The 22205-nt window shown below is 40.6% G+C and overlaps 1 protein-coding gene across 1 annotated transcript in view; it reads left to right on the forward strand.

Moving 5' to 3' along the window:
* Window positions 1–13549, forward strand: part of lamb2l (laminin, beta 2-like) — a 71798-nt gene extending 58249 nt beyond the window's left edge. Inside the window, exons 21-35 of the mRNA XM_036591316.1 lie at window positions 233–464; window positions 560–723; window positions 891–1115; window positions 1573–1787; window positions 1957–2053; window positions 3822–4194; window positions 5799–5983; window positions 6570–6817; window positions 7385–7600; window positions 8335–8479; window positions 8680–8887; window positions 9464–9605; window positions 11424–11600; window positions 11699–11858; window positions 12548–13549. Coding sequence (XP_036447209.1) covers window positions 233–464; window positions 560–723; window positions 891–1115; window positions 1573–1787; window positions 1957–2053; window positions 3822–4194; window positions 5799–5983; window positions 6570–6817; window positions 7385–7600; window positions 8335–8479; window positions 8680–8887; window positions 9464–9605; window positions 11424–11600; window positions 11699–11858; window positions 12548–12684 — 2924 coding nt within the window. The 3' untranslated portion in view covers window positions 12685–13549. The remainder of the gene's footprint in view (window positions 1–232; window positions 465–559; window positions 724–890; window positions 1116–1572; window positions 1788–1956; window positions 2054–3821; window positions 4195–5798; window positions 5984–6569; window positions 6818–7384; window positions 7601–8334; window positions 8480–8679; window positions 8888–9463; window positions 9606–11423; window positions 11601–11698; window positions 11859–12547) is intronic.
* Window positions 13550–22205: the final 8656 nt, after the last annotated feature.

Below are 22205 nucleotides of genomic sequence, written 5' to 3' on the forward strand. Positions count from 1 at the left end.
AGTGGCTCCTAAAGTCGGTACCGGAGGAGCCCGTGCTGTGCATGTGTTTGTTTTCCTACTCTAACATAGGACCCACTTTACCTCCTCTAATTTCATAAGACTGACTACAAATTGTTGACAGTGTTACTTGGATCTGCTGATTCCACACCCTGGAACAGCATTTCTGTAAAACTATAGAAAAAACATTCTGTAAACTAATAAATCCTCTCTGTATTCTCTGTGTTTCCTTTAGCATGTGACTGCCACTTTGATGGCGCAGCAGCACAACAGTGTGACCCTTCAACAGGTCAATGCCCATGTAATACTGGAGCCCATGGCCGCCAGTGCTCCAATTGCCAGCCTGGCCACTGGGGCTTCCCTAACTGCAGACCATGCCAATGTAACGGGCATGCAGAGAGCTGTGACCCACACACTGGTGCCTGCCATGAGTGCAGAGACCACACAGCAGGTCATCAGTGTGAGAGGTCAGTCATATCTTTCATCTGCAGTTTATTTCCTTCATCCAGTCTAATAACATATGTTCTAAATTCTTATTACATCCTACACCTCTCTGCTGTAGGTGTATGGATGGTTTCTATGGTAACCCGGTCCTGGGTTCAGGGGAGCATTGCCGCCCCTGTCCGTGTCCAGGTTACCTGGACAGTGGTCATTCCAACGGAGATTCCTGCCATATGGAGCCAGCATCCAACCTGATCATTTGCCACTGCAAGCAGGGATACACAGGTCATCAGTCATTATTAAATACTGCTATTCATTATTGGTCTTCATTAAATATTGATAGTTTGATTTCACCCCTGTCTGTCAACTGTATAATGGGCATTTCTGTACATCTAAGTTTATAGGAGTTCTGCAAAGTAAAGTTGTTGTTGACATGGCACTGTTTCTTTTAGGGTCTCGCTGTGACCAGTGTGCTCCTGGTTACTACGGTAACCCAGAGCAGGCTGGTGGGGAGTGCCGGCAGTGCGAGTGTAATAGGAATATAGTGGCCGAGGACCCGGGCTCATGTGACCCTCGCACGGGCCAGTGCCTGAAGTGTCTGTACAACACAGACGGGGCGTCCTGCTCCGAGTGCAAGCCTGGTTACTATGGCAATGCGCTGGTCAGGGACTGCAGGCGTAAGTACAGCAATAAATCTCTCTGATGCTTTTTGTTATATAGTTATCATATCCACTCTCTTAAAGTTGGAAACTGTAGATCTGATCACTTCACTTTCACTTTCATTTATTAGCTCTTAGTTTTTCTATAGTTCTATATGCTATATATTGCTATATTTTTACAGTACATAATTATTCACATGTATTTACGTAATTACATCATTATTACCTGGCTACTTATGCAGTGAACTGTACGATTTACATTGAGTGTCCACAAGTTTGAGACTGCATTCCAACTTTTTTCTGTTTTGATTAGATACAATATCACCAGTATATATTGTTATCATTTTGATGAAGCTGCTGAGGAATTGGAAAAGAACAAACCTGCTTTTTACTGTGCGCTGAAATGATTGCCCTGTTATGCTACACAGTTTCCTGACCTTTCCTCACGTTTGGTCTGTAACCCTCTGCCCTGCAGGCTGTACGTGTATGACGTTGGGGACGCAGCAGGCCCACTGCAGTGACGGGTTGTGTTACTGTAACGGGCGAACTGGGTCGTGTCCCTGCAGGACCAATGTTGAAGGCCACAGCTGTGACCAGTGTGCCCCCAACCACTGGAACCTGGGAATGGACCAGGGCTGTGAGGCCTGCGAGTGCCACCCACAGAACTCCCTCAGCCCTCACTGCAACCTGGTATGACTAACTAACTGTAACTACCTTAACTTACTAGCTGACTTTATCATAACTGACACAATGTATTGGACAGAAGTATTCAAGCCCTGTATTGCACACAATCTGAGGAAAGATTTAAATTAAAAGACTTTCACTCACCATCACTCCTGTTCTCTCTGTATGTGTGTAGATCAGTGGTCAGTGTCACTGCAGGCCTGGTTTTGGAGGGCAGCAGTGTACTGAGTGCGAGGCGCTCCACTGGGGGAATCCAAACGTGCGATGTGAGGGTAAGAGTTAAAGCAGCATTATGTAAGAATCTTAGGCTCCCCTACAACTGCAGAGTGTATTTCACTTTTACACCATACAGAACATGCTGTGAGCTCCACTCATGGACAGCTGTACACTTGCATTTGTTGACAAGCTGAAGGAAACGGAATCCGACTCCCCTTCGTGTGCACACAGGCATATAGATGCTACAGATCACACTGGCGATTTCTTTTTTATTTTTTTAGTTAATATATTAAATCTGTATTTTTGCAACACATCAAGTAAATTGACAAACAGTGACAGGAAACTGTTCCCACTCCCACCCATGCCATCAGCTACTCCAGATAACAAGAAGGGAGAAAAAACAACTCAGCAGCTCATTCGCACATTTACATATTTGGTACCCACTTACGTGTCAGACACTACTTGTTGGACCTTGCCAGTCATCTAGATAAATAAGAAGAGGATTCCAAGTGTCTGAAAATCTACTAGATTTCACAGGACGTCCATATCTGACCGTCTCTGTATGCAGTGCACTACAGAGCTCATTCAGCCAGGTTTCAAACTTGGGTACAATTTGTTTGCTCCAGACCATTAAGATTGTTTTTTTAGCTATTGTCATACCATGCTGGATTGCATGGATCTTGCAGCGACCATAGACCTCTAGGTTTGGTGACCAGTTGCAGGGTCTGGAGGGAGGTCAGTTCCTTCACAAGGTTCCTTCACAGCTCATGCATTTAACACACGCAAGCGTTATAGATGGATATATTGAGTGTAACTTTGTTTGAGAGTAGTGCAGTCTGTGCATTACTTTGTACCTGATTAGCTTATAATTTGAATTAATGGAACTTGACTGAATGCCCTGCAAAGCATTTTTCTAGGTCTCATCAGAGATTTTCCCATAACTCTTTCAGGTTTTGGGTAGATGGGGCACATTTTTTTTAAATCTTGACACCAGACCTTTCATACCTGGATATGATGTCATAAGAAAATAAAAATTCTTCAGGGGCTGGTGGTTTTAGCATAACTGTGTATTTTTAAATGTCAGAAAAAATGAAAAGGAGACAGTCCAAATTTTAACCTAAGCTGGGAAAAGGAAGCAAAAATATTATCAATATATGTTTTCTATAGTAATAATCCCTTTTTTGTCCTGTTTGAGATGGAGGAAAAGCATGACTAAAAGCAATGTGGGTGAAAATGCTGGTTTCAAGGGGTGCGAGAGCTTTCCTGATTTGGTGCCAGTTTTTAAGAGAATTTGCAACCATGAGGTTGTCTTTCAGAGAAGCCCTAGCTGGTTTCCTACCTGTAAAGAGCAAGGAGAGAGCAAGGGGACAGAGGTACCAACAATATCGTGCTCTATAGCTATCCATGCAGGGGTGGCGGTGGACACCTAACGAGGGTATGCACTCCTCCAATAAACTAAAATGCTTGCATTTGCTGCCCAGTGGTAGTGCTGGAAGCAGGGAACGGCCAGACCTCCAATATCCCTGGATTTACAGATGTGCTTTTTGACTGTATGGGGTGATTTATTTCTCCAAATAAAAGGCATAATCACAGAACCCAGACTCTTAAAGCAGGATTATGTTTAAAAAAAAAAGGCAAATTTTGAACAAATACAATCCCTTTTACCCGTTTAAGGGGTTAAAGTTGCCACACCTCAGAATATATCCACACTTGGCAGATGGCAGGTCTTAGAGACTCTTACAGTAACTCTCATTAAATGTCAGACCTGCTTTCACTTGTTTTTCTTGATCTTCACTGTGTTGTATCTGTGTTGCGTTTGCACAGAGTGTAGGTGTGACCCGCTGGGTGCAGAGGCTCTTCAGTGTAACCGCACCACAGGGGCATGTGTGTGCAGAGAGGGCGCGAGCGGGCGCCACTGTGACGAATGTGCTCGTGGTTTTACTGGAAGCTTCCCCAAGTGTGTGTCCTGCCACCCCTGCTTCCAGCTGTGGGACGATATTGTCTGCCAAGTCCAGAGCGATCTAGACAACATCCACATTATCATAGCTAAGATCCTGGAGACGGGTACAGTGCCTGGCGTTAGTGACGCCCGAATCCGTGAGCTGATGAAGAAGCTGGCCGAGGTCCAGGACCTGCTGAAGGACGGAGATAGAGACAGGATGTACCAACTGATCAGCCAAGCCATTGATGATATCAGGTAATGTAATTACACTGAGCTATAATAAAGGCTGACAGCTAACTACACACACCACAGAACACTTTCATTTTTGGCTTTCAACCTGACACCAGCTCCCAGATTTCCTCTAAATGGGTGTCATTTTAGCATCAGTTAGCTGGAACCAGGCCTGTGCTGTGGTGTCTGGCACATTTGGCCAGATAACTTAGCTCTCATTCACTAAAACACTGCAGTCCCAAACACCACAGAACAGGTTTGATTTGAGTTTTCTGTCACTCCAACATCAGTCACCTGGCTCTAGCTCTGTCAGGCATAAGTTTTTATCATCTACACTTACTTCAGCAGAACATTCAAAGAATCAGAAGAAAACTTGCACTGGTGTGTGGCACTGTTTGGGTCTTTGGATTTGCTAAGCTAATGTCAAGATAGCCAATCAGGCTACAAATCTAAACACCATGGAACATGTTTAATTTCGCCTTTCTTTCCCTTAAACGCCAACTGTTTAACTTAACTCCCTCAGATTTGAATCATTATCATCTAAAGTTTTGTCAGTGCTTTAGAGAAATGAGCATATACTGCGGTTTTTAGATGGTTTGACATTTATTGAATGATGCCTTGAAAACTGTTCACTTATTAACCTCTTATTGACCAGGGCATATTTTGGTTTGTCCATCTGAATTTACATGACCAAATCGTAAGGCAAATTATTCAGTAACTGCATGAAATAAATGTACATTTTTATATTATTTATTTATTTATGTTTTTGTAAAAGCTCCCCTCAAATGAACAGAACATGTGTTTTATGATCAAACATATATTGCTGTATGCTTATAATTTACTGCTAAAAGCCAAAAATCTTAGACGCTCTTTATATTATTTTATAAAAATAATTTTTACAGAGCAGATCACTGAAGAGACGCCATCTGTTTATAGTTTATAGCCCAGATTTGTGGAAAAATGGGTCGACTTTCAGTAGACAAAAAAAAATTCAGCTCTTTCTATTATAAGGGTTTAAAATTACATTACCCATCTATTTGACTGGAAAGAAGACAGTTACAGCTCTCAAATGACAACCACCTTTTGAATGTAGCCTATGAAATATGAAAGCTATGAAGAATATGACGAAGTGCGTTTTGGAACCACCGGTGGTCTCAAGGAGTTGAAAAGGTTAAAACATTCAACAATTTAGGTGTTCATTTTGTGAAAGGAAATAAGTAAATGAAGACAGAAAATTTCTAAGCTCACTTTTAATTGTATATTACTTTTTATTGAGCTTTCTGGTAAATCAAAATTACACCTTAATATTAAATAAAGATGTGAAACAATGAATTAGACTTATTCAAACTTCAGTTCTTGAGTACATGTTGCTAGCGTAAATTTTATTAAACCTAAAGCTGTTATTTTTCCTTTGTTAGTTAGCTAATTAAACTAATGCAAGTTATCGTAATTTTTTAGTGAATTTTCTTTGCCAATGGTTTTACTCATATTTAGGTAAATTTTTGCTACAGTAATAAAACTCTCTTACTTTTCACTCTTTCCAGTGTTAAAATGTCAAGTTGACCGACCTTAAAGTGTTTGGAATATTGAACTAAGTAAGAAGTAACTGTGACTCTTTTTTGGCTCAGGGCTGAGATAGTTGTCACTGATGGCCGTTTGATGGACCTAGAGAGAGAGATGAATGGGACGGCAGAGCAGGACAACATCCTGAAACGGAACCTGACCTCAATGGAGCAGGAGCTCAGAGACCTTAACGATACGGTAGCTCAGCGGCGTAGAGACCTGAACAACTACTTCACTGCTGGATTCGCAGGTACACCAGTGAAGAAGCTTCTTTTTCTGCTGTGTTTAGGCACAGAATACAGTACATGTACTTTATGACTGTATACAACTTTAGAAGTTATGATTTAACTGTAAACGACACTGCATGTTTTATACTTTTGTGTAGTGGATTTTCAATATCTTTATCAGAGATGGCACAATACCACTTCCTTTTCTGTTTTTAATTGAGTTAAACCCCTCTTTATAATTGAAGAACTTAAAATGATCATCTAAAAGTAGCCTATTATTCTCAAGCTACTCAAACACTCTTACTACACAGGAACAAATACACAGCTAACAACATAGCCAAATGTGAGTGTGTGCTATTTCAGGCTAGATTCATTACAGTATCTAATTCTTTTTTTTTTCCTCCAATAAACAATCCTGCATTTTCTGCCTACATCTGCTTCATATCAGTACCTGGTATCAGAATGATACCGTCTCTAATTTTTAGGCATTTTTATTATAATTTATGTTGATTCCTGTTCCAACACAAACTTCTTGTACATCTTGTTAAAAAGACTGATTCTGAGCATGTTCTGAAAATGTTGATGTCTGTTCTGTCTGTCTGTGTGCAGATCAGTTTGAAAAGGTGCGGAAGTACTACCAGCAGTCCCTGGACGCCGAGCAGCGCTGTAATGCCTCTGTGTTTGGGCCGGAGAGCCCTGTGGAGCAGTCTCAAGACACACGCAATCGCACTGAGACCCTACTAAACCAGAGGAAAGACCAGCTCCTGCGCACAGTAACAGCTCAGAACAAGTCCCTGTCTGAACTGGAAAAGAAAGCAAATGATTTGGACGACAAGGTCCATCACCTCAGCCACAAGGTAAATACTCTCTGCTGAGAGAATGTGCAATAAACACAGAGCTGTGCCACCAAAAAGAAGAATGGTGAATCACAAACTATCATATGTAAAAGTGGATGAGCTTCACTGAAGTCATCAACACTCGCCTTTCAGTATGTACCTTCAAGAGTTGGGAGACATCTTACTTTTGAAAAAATGTTTTTAAAAATGTTTTATTTGTTGATTTGCAAAACTTAACAAAAAAGCTAACCAGATTTATTTTGAAGAAAACAATATAACACTTGTCACTGAGAGATTGCAAGATTGATCCCTGGCAGTGCCACAGCCACCCGTGCATAATTGGCCTTTGCTTTCTCTGAGTGAGTAGGATGGCTCTCCCTCTCCCATCTCTCAGTGTCATACTAGCCAACCTAGGTGTCTGTTAGCTGGCACTACAGAATTGGCAGTTAGCAGTTAGAAACTGCCCACAAGTATTTGGCAAAAATTCCAGTCTGAAAAGCTAGGAGGTGAACTGCTTTGGTGGATTTGGTGGATATTGGGTATGTACAAGTTTGCAGCTTGATAGTCTGTTCCTTGCTCTTCTCGCAGGTGTGTGGTGGCAGTGGTGATGTAAGTGTTAATGGTACGTGTGCAGAAAGCTCTTGTAGAGGGACTGGCTGTAAGGACAGTAATGGCACACTGCTGTGTGGAGGGCCTAACTGTAATGGTACAGTTGGGGAATCACTCAGGGCACTGAAGAAGGCTGATGAGGCCACCAAGAACCTGACGGCTGCCAGCGATGAACTCATGAACATAGACAAGAAGGTGTGTTTGTGCGTGTGAACTAATATGGATCATTCTACCAAATTATTTCAAAGTCAGAGTTAAAAACACATTTCGAACTTTTAGCTGACTTGGATTTTAGACTAAAGTCCTTTAGCTTTGAGCGATCCTATAACTTAATTATGCATATTTTACTAAAAGAAATGATCGAACATTCCATCTTGTCATTTCTAAAACAATCATAACACAACTGAAACTAAGTACTGACAATTTTAGCAAATTTTTAGCCAAACTCAAAAAGCCAAGATTAAAAATCCTAACCAGTACATGACCAGCAAACACAGCTTTAACAGTTACTTAACTGCAGAAAATATGTGTTTCAGTAGTGACGATTCTTAGGGTTACACAATGATTGAGAATTTGGGACACATTTACTTAAAACCAGTGAGATCTAACTGCTCAACAGGGCACAGCCACAACCCAATAGAAGGTAAACCTTAAACAATGATTTTGTATATATTTAGCTTATTACTAGTTCAGTTTATGCTTTGTTTTTAAATGGATCATAACTTATTCATTGTAAATATCTAAGTTTGAAATAATTCGGTAGAATGAAAGAAACAAAAAAGAGGCAAAAACCTTTTCATGTTCAAATCAGTGCAAAAGATTCATTTGACTCAGTTAGAAATCGTTTAAGAGTGTGTGTGGTTTGTATCTGTGGATGTATGTGTGTATTTACAGTTTATATGACAACCTGCTTGTAATCTTTGTCACAGCTGCAGAACATTGCCACACTTATTCAGAATGTGAAAACCCAAGCCATGAACACGCTGGACAAAGCCCAAAAGAAGAAGGAGTTGTTTGAAAAGTCCAATAACAAATTGAAGGATTTCATTCAGAAGATCAGAGACTTTTTGACAGGTCAGTGCTTTCATTACAAAATGACCGTGTTGTGTTAAGTGGACTTTTTAACTGAATGTTCATCTTCAGCATTTTGTTTCATATTTTTGTCTCACCTCTAGCGTTCACCTGTGTGTTCTCTTTTATTAACCATAATAAGCTACACTACGCTTAATGTTGTGAAGGAGAGTAAATGTGATTGCTGTGCGTGTTGTGTTCAGAGGAGGGGGCAGATCCAGAGAGCATAGAGAAAGTGGCCAAGCAAGTTCTGGCCATTGAACTTCCAGTTAACCGGACTGTACTGGACCGTATAGTGCAGCAGATCAAAGACAACATTGCCAACCTCACTGACGTGGAGAGAATCTTCAACCAGACCTCTGAACAGCTGGCTAAGGCCAAGGAGCTGCTCAACAGAGCCCAGAATGCCAAGTAAGAGAGGGATGTGCTCTTGTGTGTGTTAAGTAGAAACATTTTTTGGGAAAAATTGTAAATGCGCACCTCTTCTGCATACATATACATTTGTAGGAGGATTACACAACACCTGTGAGAATCATGCAAAAAAAACAGTTGGAGATCTTGAAAATGCAGCTGATTATGTTTATCATTTGATTTAAGTTTTGACTAGTGAAAGTGTCCCCACAGGAGGCTTCCTTTAATAATAGCAGCACTCACACTTTTTTTTAAACTCAGTTCATCCAATGATTCCTATGGCACTGACTTTCCGTGTTTTTGTTTACCAAATTCTGTTTTTGATTTTTTTTTTATCAAACAATCCCAAATGATTCTAAAATTTGACTGTCTCAGTAGCGTCATTCAGTTAGTACCCAGTCCTATGTGCAGGCTACATGATTAGCTACAGGCTTTGTAAACTGAACGTTAATTTTGGATGCATCACAAGCACATATTGCAGCTGCATCAAGTTACAGTTTGCACCATGCCTTTAATATATATAATACGGTTTTCAGTACCATTTATGTGCGTTTGTGTGCGTGTGTGTGTGTGTAGGGCCCAAGCAGACGGAGTTGGTGATGCCATCAGTAAGACTAAAGAGGTGATGAACACTTCCCAGAAGGCTATAGAGAAAGCAGAGAAGGCAATAGCCGTGGCCATGGAAAACCTCGACGCCACAAAGAACACCACTGCCATGGTATGAAATGCTTGTTTTGATATGTGTGCATCTGTGTTTGCATGTGTTTACACAGTAACAGTCAAAAGTTTGTACACCTTTTTATAGTTCTACAGTTTTCCCTGCTATAGTATAATAATGAAAACTTTAACAATTGGCTGCATTTCTTGGTGTAAATTTCAAGTCACCTTCAACCCTACCAGCAATTTCTGTGGGCTTTTTCTGGGTTTAAAGAGTAACTAGAGTAACACCCTAAGACCTTTTTTTCATTAACAGCTGGAATGTGCTGCTCTGTAATAATGAAATATACCAGCTTTGCTTAAAATGTGAACACATCTTTCCAAACTGTAAAAATATCATTTTTATCGTGGTCAGTTCCACCTCTGCAGCGCCCCTCTGGTTCAGCTCTGCTATAGGTGCGGATGACGTCTTCGTACCAAAGTAGCATGACAATTCACAGTATGCAAATCGGTCAAACAACGTTACCACCCCCTGATGATGCCCTACTCGTGCTGTACTCATAAATAGAAAGCACAGGAGCCAGGAGATAAACACATTCACACACCGAGTTAAATACCCCCAGCAATACCTCACAAGGCTGCAATATGCCAGCTGTCTGTACCAACTGTAAATAACTCGATTAATCTACGCTTAGTTTGTAATAAAGATGTTGGACCGATTAAGTGAGGATTCTTTCACGTCTCCATAAACCTGCCGGTCTTGCATCCAATTCATGTTTCCCTTCACAACTCAGACCCTCGGGCGCCACATTGAACAGAAATAAATGCCAAGCAATTCTGAAACTACTGAAAGCTAAAAGGTTCAGGAAAGGTTAACATTAAATGGCCATTGTTACTGACTGTCAACCTTTCATCCATACAGCCTTTCTCAAACTTTTTTCATGCTTTCTGTAATACCATTGTTGCTTGCCGTTGATTTCTGTTCAGTGAGTGCACGTGACCGAGCGTTCGATATATATAAAGGGGAATGTGAATTTGAGTGGGAACTGAATTGGATGTAACACCAGTAAGTGCCATGAACAGCTTAGAACGTAAGGATTCAGGGCCAGTTTTAGGGAACGTTCTACTGTTTGGACGCCTCTGCCATTCGCTGCTAATCATTTTCTGGTGCTAAGTTAACTCTTCGGCGGCTTGAGTCAGTGACTCATACTGTTAAGGCTCAAGACACAGGGCCTGATAAACACCTTCCCTCGTCAAAGATGAGGATGGTAGTAGAGAAAAATCTTCTACCTCGTAAAACCTTTCAGTTGCAAAAGTGCCGTTTGATTCTGTCACTCTCCATATTTTCTGGTACCTAACTTGCGCTAGCTCTAAAAACACAGCAGCCCAGCCCACCCAGTTTCCCTCGCAGCCCTGCTTCCAAACCCGTACATCACTGCAGTGCCCTTCCCAGCGTGCCCCTCCCATTTTTGAGCATTTTTCAAAGTTGAGCCAGGGGTGGAGTTAGCTTAAAATAGTAGGGTGTAGTTACTTTTTAATATAATACAGTAATAGTAAAATGCTGAGTGGTGCTCAGAAATTGAGCCAGTGCACAACAACACCCAGTATCAGTGTCCACCTTCATTGAAAACAATGATTTCAAATATCTGGAAGTTTGTGGCATGTGTTGGTTTTTAGAGACATTTAGCCTTGGTATTCAAATCAAAATGCCTATACGTTTACGTGTACATTGAAATATTAAATTCATGTCTTTACTCACACTTTTTTCAGGGTGTGGTCACTTTTGGTAGTTTACCACATTTCCCAACCACAACTCCATTTAGACAAAGCACTCGTCTTTCTCTCTTATATTCTGTCCTGAACATTGTTTTTTGACCAGGTGGAGGACGAGCTCACAAATCTAGAGAAGAACCTCAGGGATGTGATGTCACGATTGGCTAATTTATCCCAAGGAGTGGAGATGTTAAAGAATAAGACAGAGCAAAACAGGCAGCAGGCGCAGAAGGCCAAGGCCCTGGCAGATAATGCCACTCAGGCTGCCTCTGAATTAAGCAAGGTTTGCCTGTTGTGCACATCTTTTATCTCTGTTCCACTGAGCTAAATTAGGTAGACAATTTCACATTTTGTTTTTATCTGTGTGTATCTTTTTATCAGGAAATGTCAGAAGCTGAGAGTCGATATAAGGAGCTGAAAGATAAGATAGACTCCCTGGGAGGCGCTGGAGCAGGCAACATCACGCAGAGAGCGATAGACATGAAGAACGAGGCAGAGGCGCTTCTGAAGAAGGCCAACAAGGACATGGAAACACTCAAGAGTATGTGCTAATGTCTGTGTTGGGCAGTAATGGAACCAGTAGTGGGTGCTTTTGGGGCAGCTGTGCTCTGTAGCAGGAGCTAATGCACAGACCACATTCATATGAAGCAAATTATAGAGGGGGGATCCAGCCTAACTGCAGATAATGAACTAATGATGAAGTACAAACTAACAATCACTTGACAAACACAGTTACTCATATCATACGTTACGCCAGTCACAGAAAAGACAAGCAAAAGCTTTAAATAAGACCCATGAATCGTTGGTTTAGTTGATCCCAGACAATGTACCCAAATTTCTCCTCAGGGATCAAATACATATGTCTATGTATGTATATATGTACAAAAAAATGATATGTCACATGTAATACAAACTCACTATTCACTAATAATCTAAAACTAAACTAGCACGTTAATCATTATGATGTATACAACAATACAATCTAAATGAGCCAGTTGAATAATGTATTTTAGGCTATTGAATCAATTTTTGCATATAGTTCACTTATTTTTGTGGTGGTTTTCTAAATAATATACAAATTGTGCGCAGTTTCTTGTTCGGGTTGCTGTGAGTGAGATAAACTGCAGCATCCCTAGTGCCCTCTTGGTGCCGCTCGTGTTTTGGGGTGACACTTTTTCTCCGAAAGGCTGAAACATCATTGTGTCCACTCTGTCTGTTCTGTTGGTGCAGAGCTGGAGAGGAGGTTCCAGGACAACGAGAAGAATATACAGAAGCAGCAGGATGAGATAAAGCAGCTGGAAAAGAATGCTACAGATGTCCGAGAGTTCATCCGAATGAAAGTTACTGGCTACAACAACTGTCAGTAACGACGGAAAATCAACGAATAGCAAATATCAGAATTAGCTCGGCCCACCCCAGTGACCATCACCATCTGTCAGTCACATGTTTTACATGTATATTAAAAGTGAGTCAGTGACTTTTGTCAGTATTTGTGGCGTCAGTCACTACTTAGTGTTCATTCTGCCTGTCTGTTTGCTGAAGACCTGCTGGGAAAGTGCGCTGCCCTGAAACTTTATGGTTGATAATAAATTAGCATATCAAATATAATTATTTTGACCAATTCAGATTTATCCTTAAAGATGTTAAAGTGTGATTGTTTTTATACTGGTTCTGGGGACATGGGAGCAGTTACATTCTGAAAAAAGTGAATTGAATTTACTTGATTCAAATATATACATAATTTCTACATGAATAAAATAAATTACATCAACACAATTATTGCTAAAAGTAACTGAAAGACAGTTGTGTTGATGTCAAATTTAGTTGTGTGGAATGAAATTATGTACTTTGCTTCAGTCTCTCGTGTTCATTACCTTAAAGATGAGTTGTGTCCATTTGGAATAATATTGGTTGGGTTTTTCATCAACGATGGCAAATATTGTCATCCTGCCTTAACAGGAGGACACTTGAGTCACTGAATAAAGTGTCTTAACTGAATACTTCACCACTTAAAGGCAAAAAAAATGGTACGGCACAAAGTTAGTAGGGTTTATATCTGGTCTTTCTGTAAATGAATCCTCCAGTCAGGGTGTCTCTGCTGGTGACCCGACCTGCTCTGTTACACTACTGAGTGAATGTGTTATCACAACTAACACAAGACATTTTCACATGCAGAGCACTGACGGTTAAGTGCCGTGTACTGAGATGAGCCCTAATCACACAGATCCATTACCTTACCTGTGGTCAGGTAATGGATGGTCAGGTAATGGATGGTCAGGTTGAAATGATGAAAGAGTGATTCCTTTTCATTCTTCCCTTTCTGTCCTTTCTGAGTCTGAATCAGTCTGTCTTTTGCAGTAATCCTGTCTGGATCAGTGCACTTAGCTGGTCTTGAGAGCTGTTTCCTATCATGTGACTCATGATTCCTCACGCATGTGATCTCAGGAACATTCTTTAAATTACGTAGCTTCTAAACTGTGGAAGTACATTTCAGAGAAATCCAGATTAAAAACATTTGTTTAACAACACACACACACACACACACACACACACACATACATACATATATATATATATATATATATATATATATATATATATATATATATATATATATATATATGAGAAGATTTATTATTTTCAGAAGCCATAAAACCTATAGGGGAATAAAACCTTCTGCATAGTTCGATAGTTGAGATGTAAAGTCATTCGGAGTGGTTTGAAGCGAAATGGTTCGCTGTAGAGAAACTTGCAAACTCTAAATTGTTTCTTTACAGAGATGCTGATGAGAACCAGGAGTTGTGATGTCTTTAATGCAAATAAATCCATTTTATTTACTGTCCAGAACGACCGGTAAAGCTATATGTGTTCATGTTGATAATAGTAAGACAGTAAACCTGGGCAAAAAAAGTTTTCTTCAGGGACTATTTTGCTTTACAGCATCCTACACGTATCCCTCCACCATGAAAAAAAACATAGAAACCATTAAATGTTTCTGTTGGTTCCTGGCTGTTTTGTACGACGGAGTTTTGGGGCCACAGTTAATTACAATTAAAATAGTAGAGTTTGAGAATAAAGTCGTAATGTTTCGAGAATAAACTCGCAATATTTGGAGGATAAAGGTGGCTAACTGTAAGGGGGGGGGGCATAACGTGTTGGGGTCTCGGTTGCTGTACTGGCGATGGAGCTCCACTCACTCCTGTCTCCTTGTGGATCGATCATTTTGATCATCATTCTCGCTGTCTGTGAAACTACATGCCCTGTTTGAATGGTACAGAGATGTAGCCACTGATAGCCGTGTAGACGATCCTGCCTGAGATTCTCCTTCAACAGAACAGACAGACAGTTTCCCGAGTCCGTCTGGTTCTGTATTCTAGATTAACAGTTTCCTGCTCAGCTGTTTCTTACACTAATAACAGTCTGGTGCTGATGTGCTGAGACTCAGTGTTTCTTTATGGGTGAAATCGATACAATTTGCCTTCGTTGAATTTCAGTGATTTTTTATAAGTAATAAATTGCTGCTGTGAGACACACATCTAAAACCACTTGTAGTTTACAGAGACACATCTGACCAACATACTACAGCCTTTATTTGGTAAGACGTTCCTTGGTTGAATTTTAATTAATTTTTTTATTATTTATCTGTGTGACGCAGAGATTTAAAGTCAAATGTAGTTTACAGAGACACATCTGACCAACATACTACAACTTTAGTCTGGTAAAATATGCCTCGGTTTGATTTTATTGATTTCCTTTCTAGAAATAAACTGTGTCACATCTATATGACTTAGAGATCTTGATAGTTGGTTTCTGGTGTGGCCGCTGCTTTGTTTCACTGATTTCTGTTTTTAAGGGATTTTCAGAAAATAATTTTTAATGGTAAAACTTTAAAATGCCTGAATTTAAAATGTGAATTTGGTGGTGCTGTTATCACACACATTCTTCTCTTTGGCTCATTAGATAGAATGTGGAAACTGCAGAAGTCTGTTCCATGCAGACTGCCTTGCAATGACACCAGATGCTGTTCCTGATGAGGAACCAACATGGCAATGAGAAATGTGTGAAACAGATGTGTAAAAAAAGTAGTTCAGGCCAATAAATCTACCACAAACTAAATATTTTTCAATAGAATCATTGCGAAAACAAATTCTTCATTTTTAATGTGTTGTTAGTTTAGTGTTGTGTAAGTTATAGGCTGCTGTTCAGCCATTCGTACCCCAGAATATATTTATTGTAATTCTACACAACCTTTGGATGCACTGATGGCAGCGGTCATTGGGCAGAAGGCAGGAAACATCCTGGACAGGTCACCAGTCCATCGCAGGAAATTGAAATTCAACCAAAGAATAAATTTAGCAAACTAAAGGTTGAAATAGGTTTGTGACACGTTCACTACAACTCAGTGTTCACCACAAGTGATTTTAGATCTGTATGTCAAATGACTTTGGGACAGTAGTCATTTACTTCTAGAAAAAAAATTCATTGAAATTCATCCAAGGCATGTTTTATCAAAATGCAGTTTGTAGTAGGTCGTTGAGATGCATCTCACTAAACTACAAGTGATTTTTTGTTGAACAGCTTCGTCACATTAGTAATATATTGCTAATCTAAGAATCACTTATATTATCCTTGGCAGATTTAACAAAAATTAAGGTTGCAGTATCCTGGTCAGATTTGGGTCTCATTACACTAGAAGTGATTTTAGATCTAAGTCATATGGAGGTGTGATGGCAGTAATTTATTGCTAGAAAAAAATTCGTTGAAATCCTATTTTTTTTACCAAACTAATGGTTGTAGTATATTTGCCAGGCGTGTCTCTGTAAACTACAAGTGATTTTAGATCTGTATGTCATATGGACGTCTCATGGTACTAATTTAAAACTTAATTAAAATGTAATGAAGGCATATCTTATCAAACCAAAGCTTGTATTTTATTTGTATGTTAAGTACAAGTGATTTTTTTTTTGCAGTAGGTTTGTGTAGTTTGTGTGTTTTTTTTCCCACAGCTTTGTAAAAGCAGCAGTTTTTTTTAAATAACGGCCTAATAAAGCATGATACAACTTCACCAAGTCATGTTGGTGACATTTTTCAAAACTAGAATATGTTGCAGAGTTGTGACAATTCAATTTTCAGGTCCACTACATGCACCTTTAGACTGCCTAATTTGCTAAAATATACTTTTTAATGTTAGGTATTGATTTTCACATCATCTTTGTATTTCAGTAAGTTTTAAGTCTTTATCAACAACACCAACAGGCTTCTCATGTATGTGGATGTTTTACGTTTTTAAGCAGTACCAGAACTTTACAGACGGTCCCTTAACGTTTTCGGCGCCTGCTGTACCGATTCTGGCTTTTTCAATCAAATGTATTTGGCGAAATGGACAAATCGGGACCTCCGTGAAGCTGGCCCCCCCATGTGGTCAGAAATGGAATAAAAATGCTACTATTCATTTGTGCTGGTTTGTGCCGTAGAAATCATCTTTTGTGCTGGCACCGTTTTTAAAAATTAAACATTACTGTGACGTCACGCAGCCCCCTATCAACGTCCATATCACACCAAAAGGTTCTCACTCGTTTGTGCTGCATTTGTGCCGTTAAAAGACACATTTCTGCTGTTTTAATTATCAAGTTATAAGCTAAAAATATTTTTAATAAGTGACGTTACTCCGCCCCCGTCAGCATCCAAATCGCGCCAAAATGGTCTCATTCGTTTGTGCTGATTTGTGCCGTTAAAAGAAACGTTTGTGCTCTTTTAATTCTTAAGTTGTTGTAGAAACAAGTTTTGTCACTACAGATGACATCATTTACCACAGCATTGACAATAGTTGATGGTGAAGATCTGAGAAAGGCCTTTTTGCCTCCTGAGCAGCCGCTGACCCTGATCACTACACGGTCATCTGGCCTTTTCACCTTCAATTATTCAGCTTCAGCGCTGCACTGAGTAGAAGTCCAGAGCTGAACTAAAAGTGATGATTAGAAATGACTACTTTGCTCTTTAAAAACATTTTCAAAACGGATCAAGAGTTTTGTGAGGTCAGTGTATCATGTGAGCTCATGTTAATGTGTGACTTGTTAAAATGCTCATCAAATATCAACGAATATTTACTGGAACCACCAAGAACACAGATTTTAACAGTGACCCATGTGGGCTTTATCCCACTCTGGAATTTTGGTGTGATTTGGACGTTGATGGGGGGCTGCGTGACGTCACTCGTCCAACATTTGAGGCTTTATAACTGGATAATTAAAACAGCACAAACATTAATTTTAACGGCACAAACCAGCACAAACGAATGAGACCCCATTGGTGTGATTTGGGCGTTGTTGGGGGGCTGCGTGACGTCACAGGCAATAAAATGTAATGTTTAATTTCTTAAAAACGGTGCCAGCACAAAAGATGATTTCTACGCCACAAACCAGCACAAACAAATTATTCCATTTCTGACCACATGGGGGGCCAGCTTCACGGAGGTCAAATCGGGTACTTCGGCGAAATATGATTGTAGTTCTTTGTCTGTTTTACCACGATTTAGAAAATGTTATTTCAGAAATTTTAGGAGTTGTTTGTGAGCGAGAGGAGGGGCGAAACGCGAATTTCCGCTCAATGTACAATATCAACCTCACTTTACGGAGCTAGCAAAACAATGCAACCAATTTTATCACAGACAATGAATTCCACAGAGGGCACAAACTGTGTTTACTACTACGTATATAAAATTCTCATGACAGTATTAATTAATGCAGTACATTAGTCATTACAAATAGGTAAGGAAGCAATATAAATGCTAAGGCTATGTAGCTGGTTAGCTAATGCTTTAAAGCTCAGAAGACACAGCTAACTAGCAATACCTTGGCTAACAAATAAGAACAGTGAAAATACTGGTAACGGTTCATATTTTTATATGTTCATATTTTTGTTCTGTATTTTTTTTTCCATTCAACACCAGTCACACGTTTAATGCAGTTCAACAATTCAACTTTATTTGAAGGTTTATAAGCACAATTACATCATGTATGACCTGAAATAAACTGTACTGCAGTCTCAAGGAGAAAGGATATGAAGTGAAATTGAATTCCTCAAAATAAAGGTTGGGGCACCTCTGGTCAGTACTATGGAACATAACTTGCCTAGTCCATTTTTCTCCATCGCGATGGTACAACCTCAGTAGGGCGCTGCGTTGCTCATACCAGTCAGAGGGAGCCACGTGGGCATATTCAGCAATGAATTTGTTCCGTTTCTTCCGAACCTCCTTCTGAGTCCTCTCTTTCAAAGTCCGAAGCTTCTTCCACGACAGTTTAGGGTGGCGAGACCTCTTTGTTTTATATGTGAATGTGTCGATCTCGCCTCCTAGTTCCTCTCCTGACCGACGGATTTCGTGTGTTTGCACGTGTATTGTCTTTTTCCCCAAGCTGTGCTGTCATTTTCTTCACGGCTTTCCGTGCTTCGGCCTCACACATCTTGGTGAAGTCATTCCACAGCTTTCCGTTCTTTTGTGTACGTTTCTTCCATTGTTTCTCTGTCGCTGACACATCATTCCGGCCTACCTGGTCTCTTAGTTTCTCTCCTGACTGACGGATGTCGTCTTTTTGCACCGGAGTCGTTTTCCACAACCGCTTCCTCAAAAACGTTATCGCTGCCATCACGAAACACTCACCACGTTGGCTCAGCCAACTCGCACGCCGACACAAGTCGAAGTGAGAAGAAATTCGTCTGCAGCCCCTATTTATAACCTCGGTTGTGACGTCACAAGCCACCGTTCTATATAAGGTGACCATGGGGGCGGGGCGAGATGGCGCTGTGTTAACGTGCGTTTAAACTGTCTTCTTCAAGTTTGCGGTTGTCAGTCTGCTGTGTGACCAATGTTCATGAAAGAAGAGCCACGTAAGTGAATGACTGCATGTGACACGCCGATTAAATCTAAATTCAACTGTTAATGGGCAAAAAAAGACGAACACAGCGTTCAGGAATGGATGAGGAAATGCTAGTCGCCTCAGAAAGCGCAGCTGAAACGGCGACATCAACAAACGAAGAGTCCGCTAGCTGCTCCGCCCGGAGCCCCGAGTGAAGCTCCTCCAGCTCCACTCACTCCTGTCTCCTTGTGGATCGATCATTTTGATCATCATTCTCGCTGTCTGTGAAACTACATGCCCTGTTTGAATGGTACAGAGATGTAGCCACTGATAGCCGTGTAGACGATCCTGCCTGAGATTCTCCTTCAACAGAACAGACAGACAGTTTCCTGAGTCCGTCTGGTTTTGTATTCTAAATGAACAGTTTCCTGCTCAGCTGTTTCTTACACTAATAACAGTCTGGTGCTGATGTGCTGAGACTCAGTGTTTCTTTACGGGTGAAATCGATACAATTTGCCTTCGTTGAATTTCAGTGATTTTTTTTATAAGTAATAAATTGCTGCTGTGAGACACACATCTAAAACCACTTGTAGCTTACAGAGACACATCTGACCAACATACCACAGCCTTTAGTTTGGTAAAATATGCCTCGGTTGGATTTTAATGATTTCCTTTCTAGAAATAAACTGTTACTGTGTCACATCTATATGACTTACAGATCTTGATAGTTGGTTTCTAGTGTGGCCGCTGCTTTGTTTCACTGATTTCTGTTTTTAATGAAGGCACATCTTATCAAACCAAAGCTTGTATTTTATTTCTATGATGTTGTTTGATTAAGTACAAGTGATTTTTTTTCCGCAGTAGGTTTGTGTCTCCCACACAGCTTTGTAAAAGGTTTTAGGTCTTTATCAACAACACCAACAGGCTTCTCATGTATGTGGATGTTTTACGTTTTTAAGCAGTACCAGAACTTCACAGACGGTCCCTTAACGTTTTCGGCGCCTGCTGTACCGATTCTGGCTATTTCAATCAAATGTATTTGGCGAAATCGACAAATCGGGACCTCCGTGAAGCTGGCCCCCCATGTGGTCAGAAATGGAATAAAAATACTACTATTCGTTTGTGCTGGTTTGTGCCGTAGAAATCATCTTTTGTGCTGGCGCCGTTTTTAAGAAATGAAACATTACATTTTATTGCATTACATTCTATTGGTGTGATTTGGACGTTGATGGCGTGACGTCACAGGCAATAAAACGTAATGTTTAATTTCTTAAAAACGGTGCCAGTACAAAAGATGATTTCTACGGCACAAACCAGCACAAACGAATAGTGGCATTTTTACTCCACTTCTGACCACATGGGGGGCCAGCTTCACGGAGGTCAAATCGGGTACTTCGGCGAAGTATGATTGTAGTTCGTTGTCTGTTTTACCACGATTTAGAAAATGTTATTTCAGAAATTTTAGGAGTTGTTTGTGAGCGACAGGAGGGGCGAAACGCGAATTTCCGCTCAATGTACAATATCAACCTCACTTTACGGAGCTAGCAAAACAATACAGACAATGAATTCCGCACGGCTTTCCGCGCCTCGGCCTCACACAGCTTGGTGAAGTCATTCCACAGCTTTCTGTTCTTTTGTGTACGTTTCTTCCATTGTTTCTCTGTCGCTGACACATCATTCCGGCCTACCTGGTCTCCTAGTTTCTCTCCTGACTGACGGATGTCGTCTTTTTGCACCGGAGTCGTTTTCCACAACCGCTTCCTCAAAAACGTTATCGCTACCATCACGAAACACTGACGGCGTTGGCTCAGCCAACTCGCACGCCGACACAAGTCGAAGTGAGAAGAAATTCGTCTGCAGCCCCTATTTATAACCTCGGTTGTGACGTCACAAGCCACCGTTCTATATAAGGTGACCATGGGGGCGGGGCGAGATGGCGCTGTGTTAACGTGCGTTTAAACTGTCTTCTTCAAGTTTGCGGTTGTCAGTCTGCTGTGTGACCAATGTTCATGAAAGAAGAGCCACGTAAGTGAATGACTGCATGTGACACGCCGATTAAATCTAAATTCAACTGTTAATGGGCAAAAAAAGACGAACACAGCGTTCAGGAATGGATGAGGAAATGCTAGTCGCCTCAGAAAGCGCAGCTGAAACGGCGACATCAACAAACGAAGAGTCCGCTAGCTGCTCCGCCCGGAGCCCCGAGTGAAGCTCCTCCAGCTCCACTCACTCCTGTCTCCTTGTGGATCGATCATTTTGATCATCATTCTCGCTGTCTGTGAAACTACATGCCCTGTTTGAATGGTACAGAGATGTAGCCACTGATAGCCGTGTAGACGATCCTGCCTGAGATTCTCCTTCAACAGAACAGACAGACAGTTTCCCGAGTCCGTCTGGTTTTGTATTCTAAATGAAGAGTTTCCTGCTCAGCTGTTTCTTACACTAATAACAGTCTGGTGCTGATGTGCTGAGACTCAGTGTTTCTTTACGGGTGAAATCGATACAATTTGCCTTCGTTGAATTTCAGTGATTTTTTTTATAAGTAATAAATTGCTGCTGTGAGACACACATCTAAAACCACTTGTATCTTACAGAGACACATCTGACCAACATACTACAGCCTTTATTTGGTAAAATATGCCTCGGTTGGATTTTAATGATTTCCTTTCTAGAAATAAACTGTTACTGTGTCACATCTATATGACTTACAGATCTTGATAGTTGGTTTCTAGTGTGGCTGCTGCTTTGTTTCACTGATTTCTGTTTTTAATGAAGGCACATCTTATCAAACCAAAGCTTGTATTTTATTTGTATGATGTTGTTTGATTAAGTACAAGTGATTTTTTTTCGCAGTAGGTTTGTGTCTCACACAGCTTTGTAAAAGGTTTTAGGTCTTTATCAACAACACCAACAGGCTTCTCATGTATGTGGATGTTTTATGTTTTTAAGCAGTACCAGAACTTTACAGACGGTCCCTTAACGTTTTCGGCGCCTGCTGTACCGATTCTGGCTATTTCAATCAAATGTATTTGGCG

Source organism: Colossoma macropomum, unplaced genomic scaffold (assembly GCF_904425465.1).
Source record: "Colossoma macropomum unplaced genomic scaffold, Colossoma_macropomum, whole genome shotgun sequence".
NCBI lineage: Eukaryota > Metazoa > Chordata > Actinopteri > Characiformes > Serrasalmidae > Colossoma > Colossoma macropomum.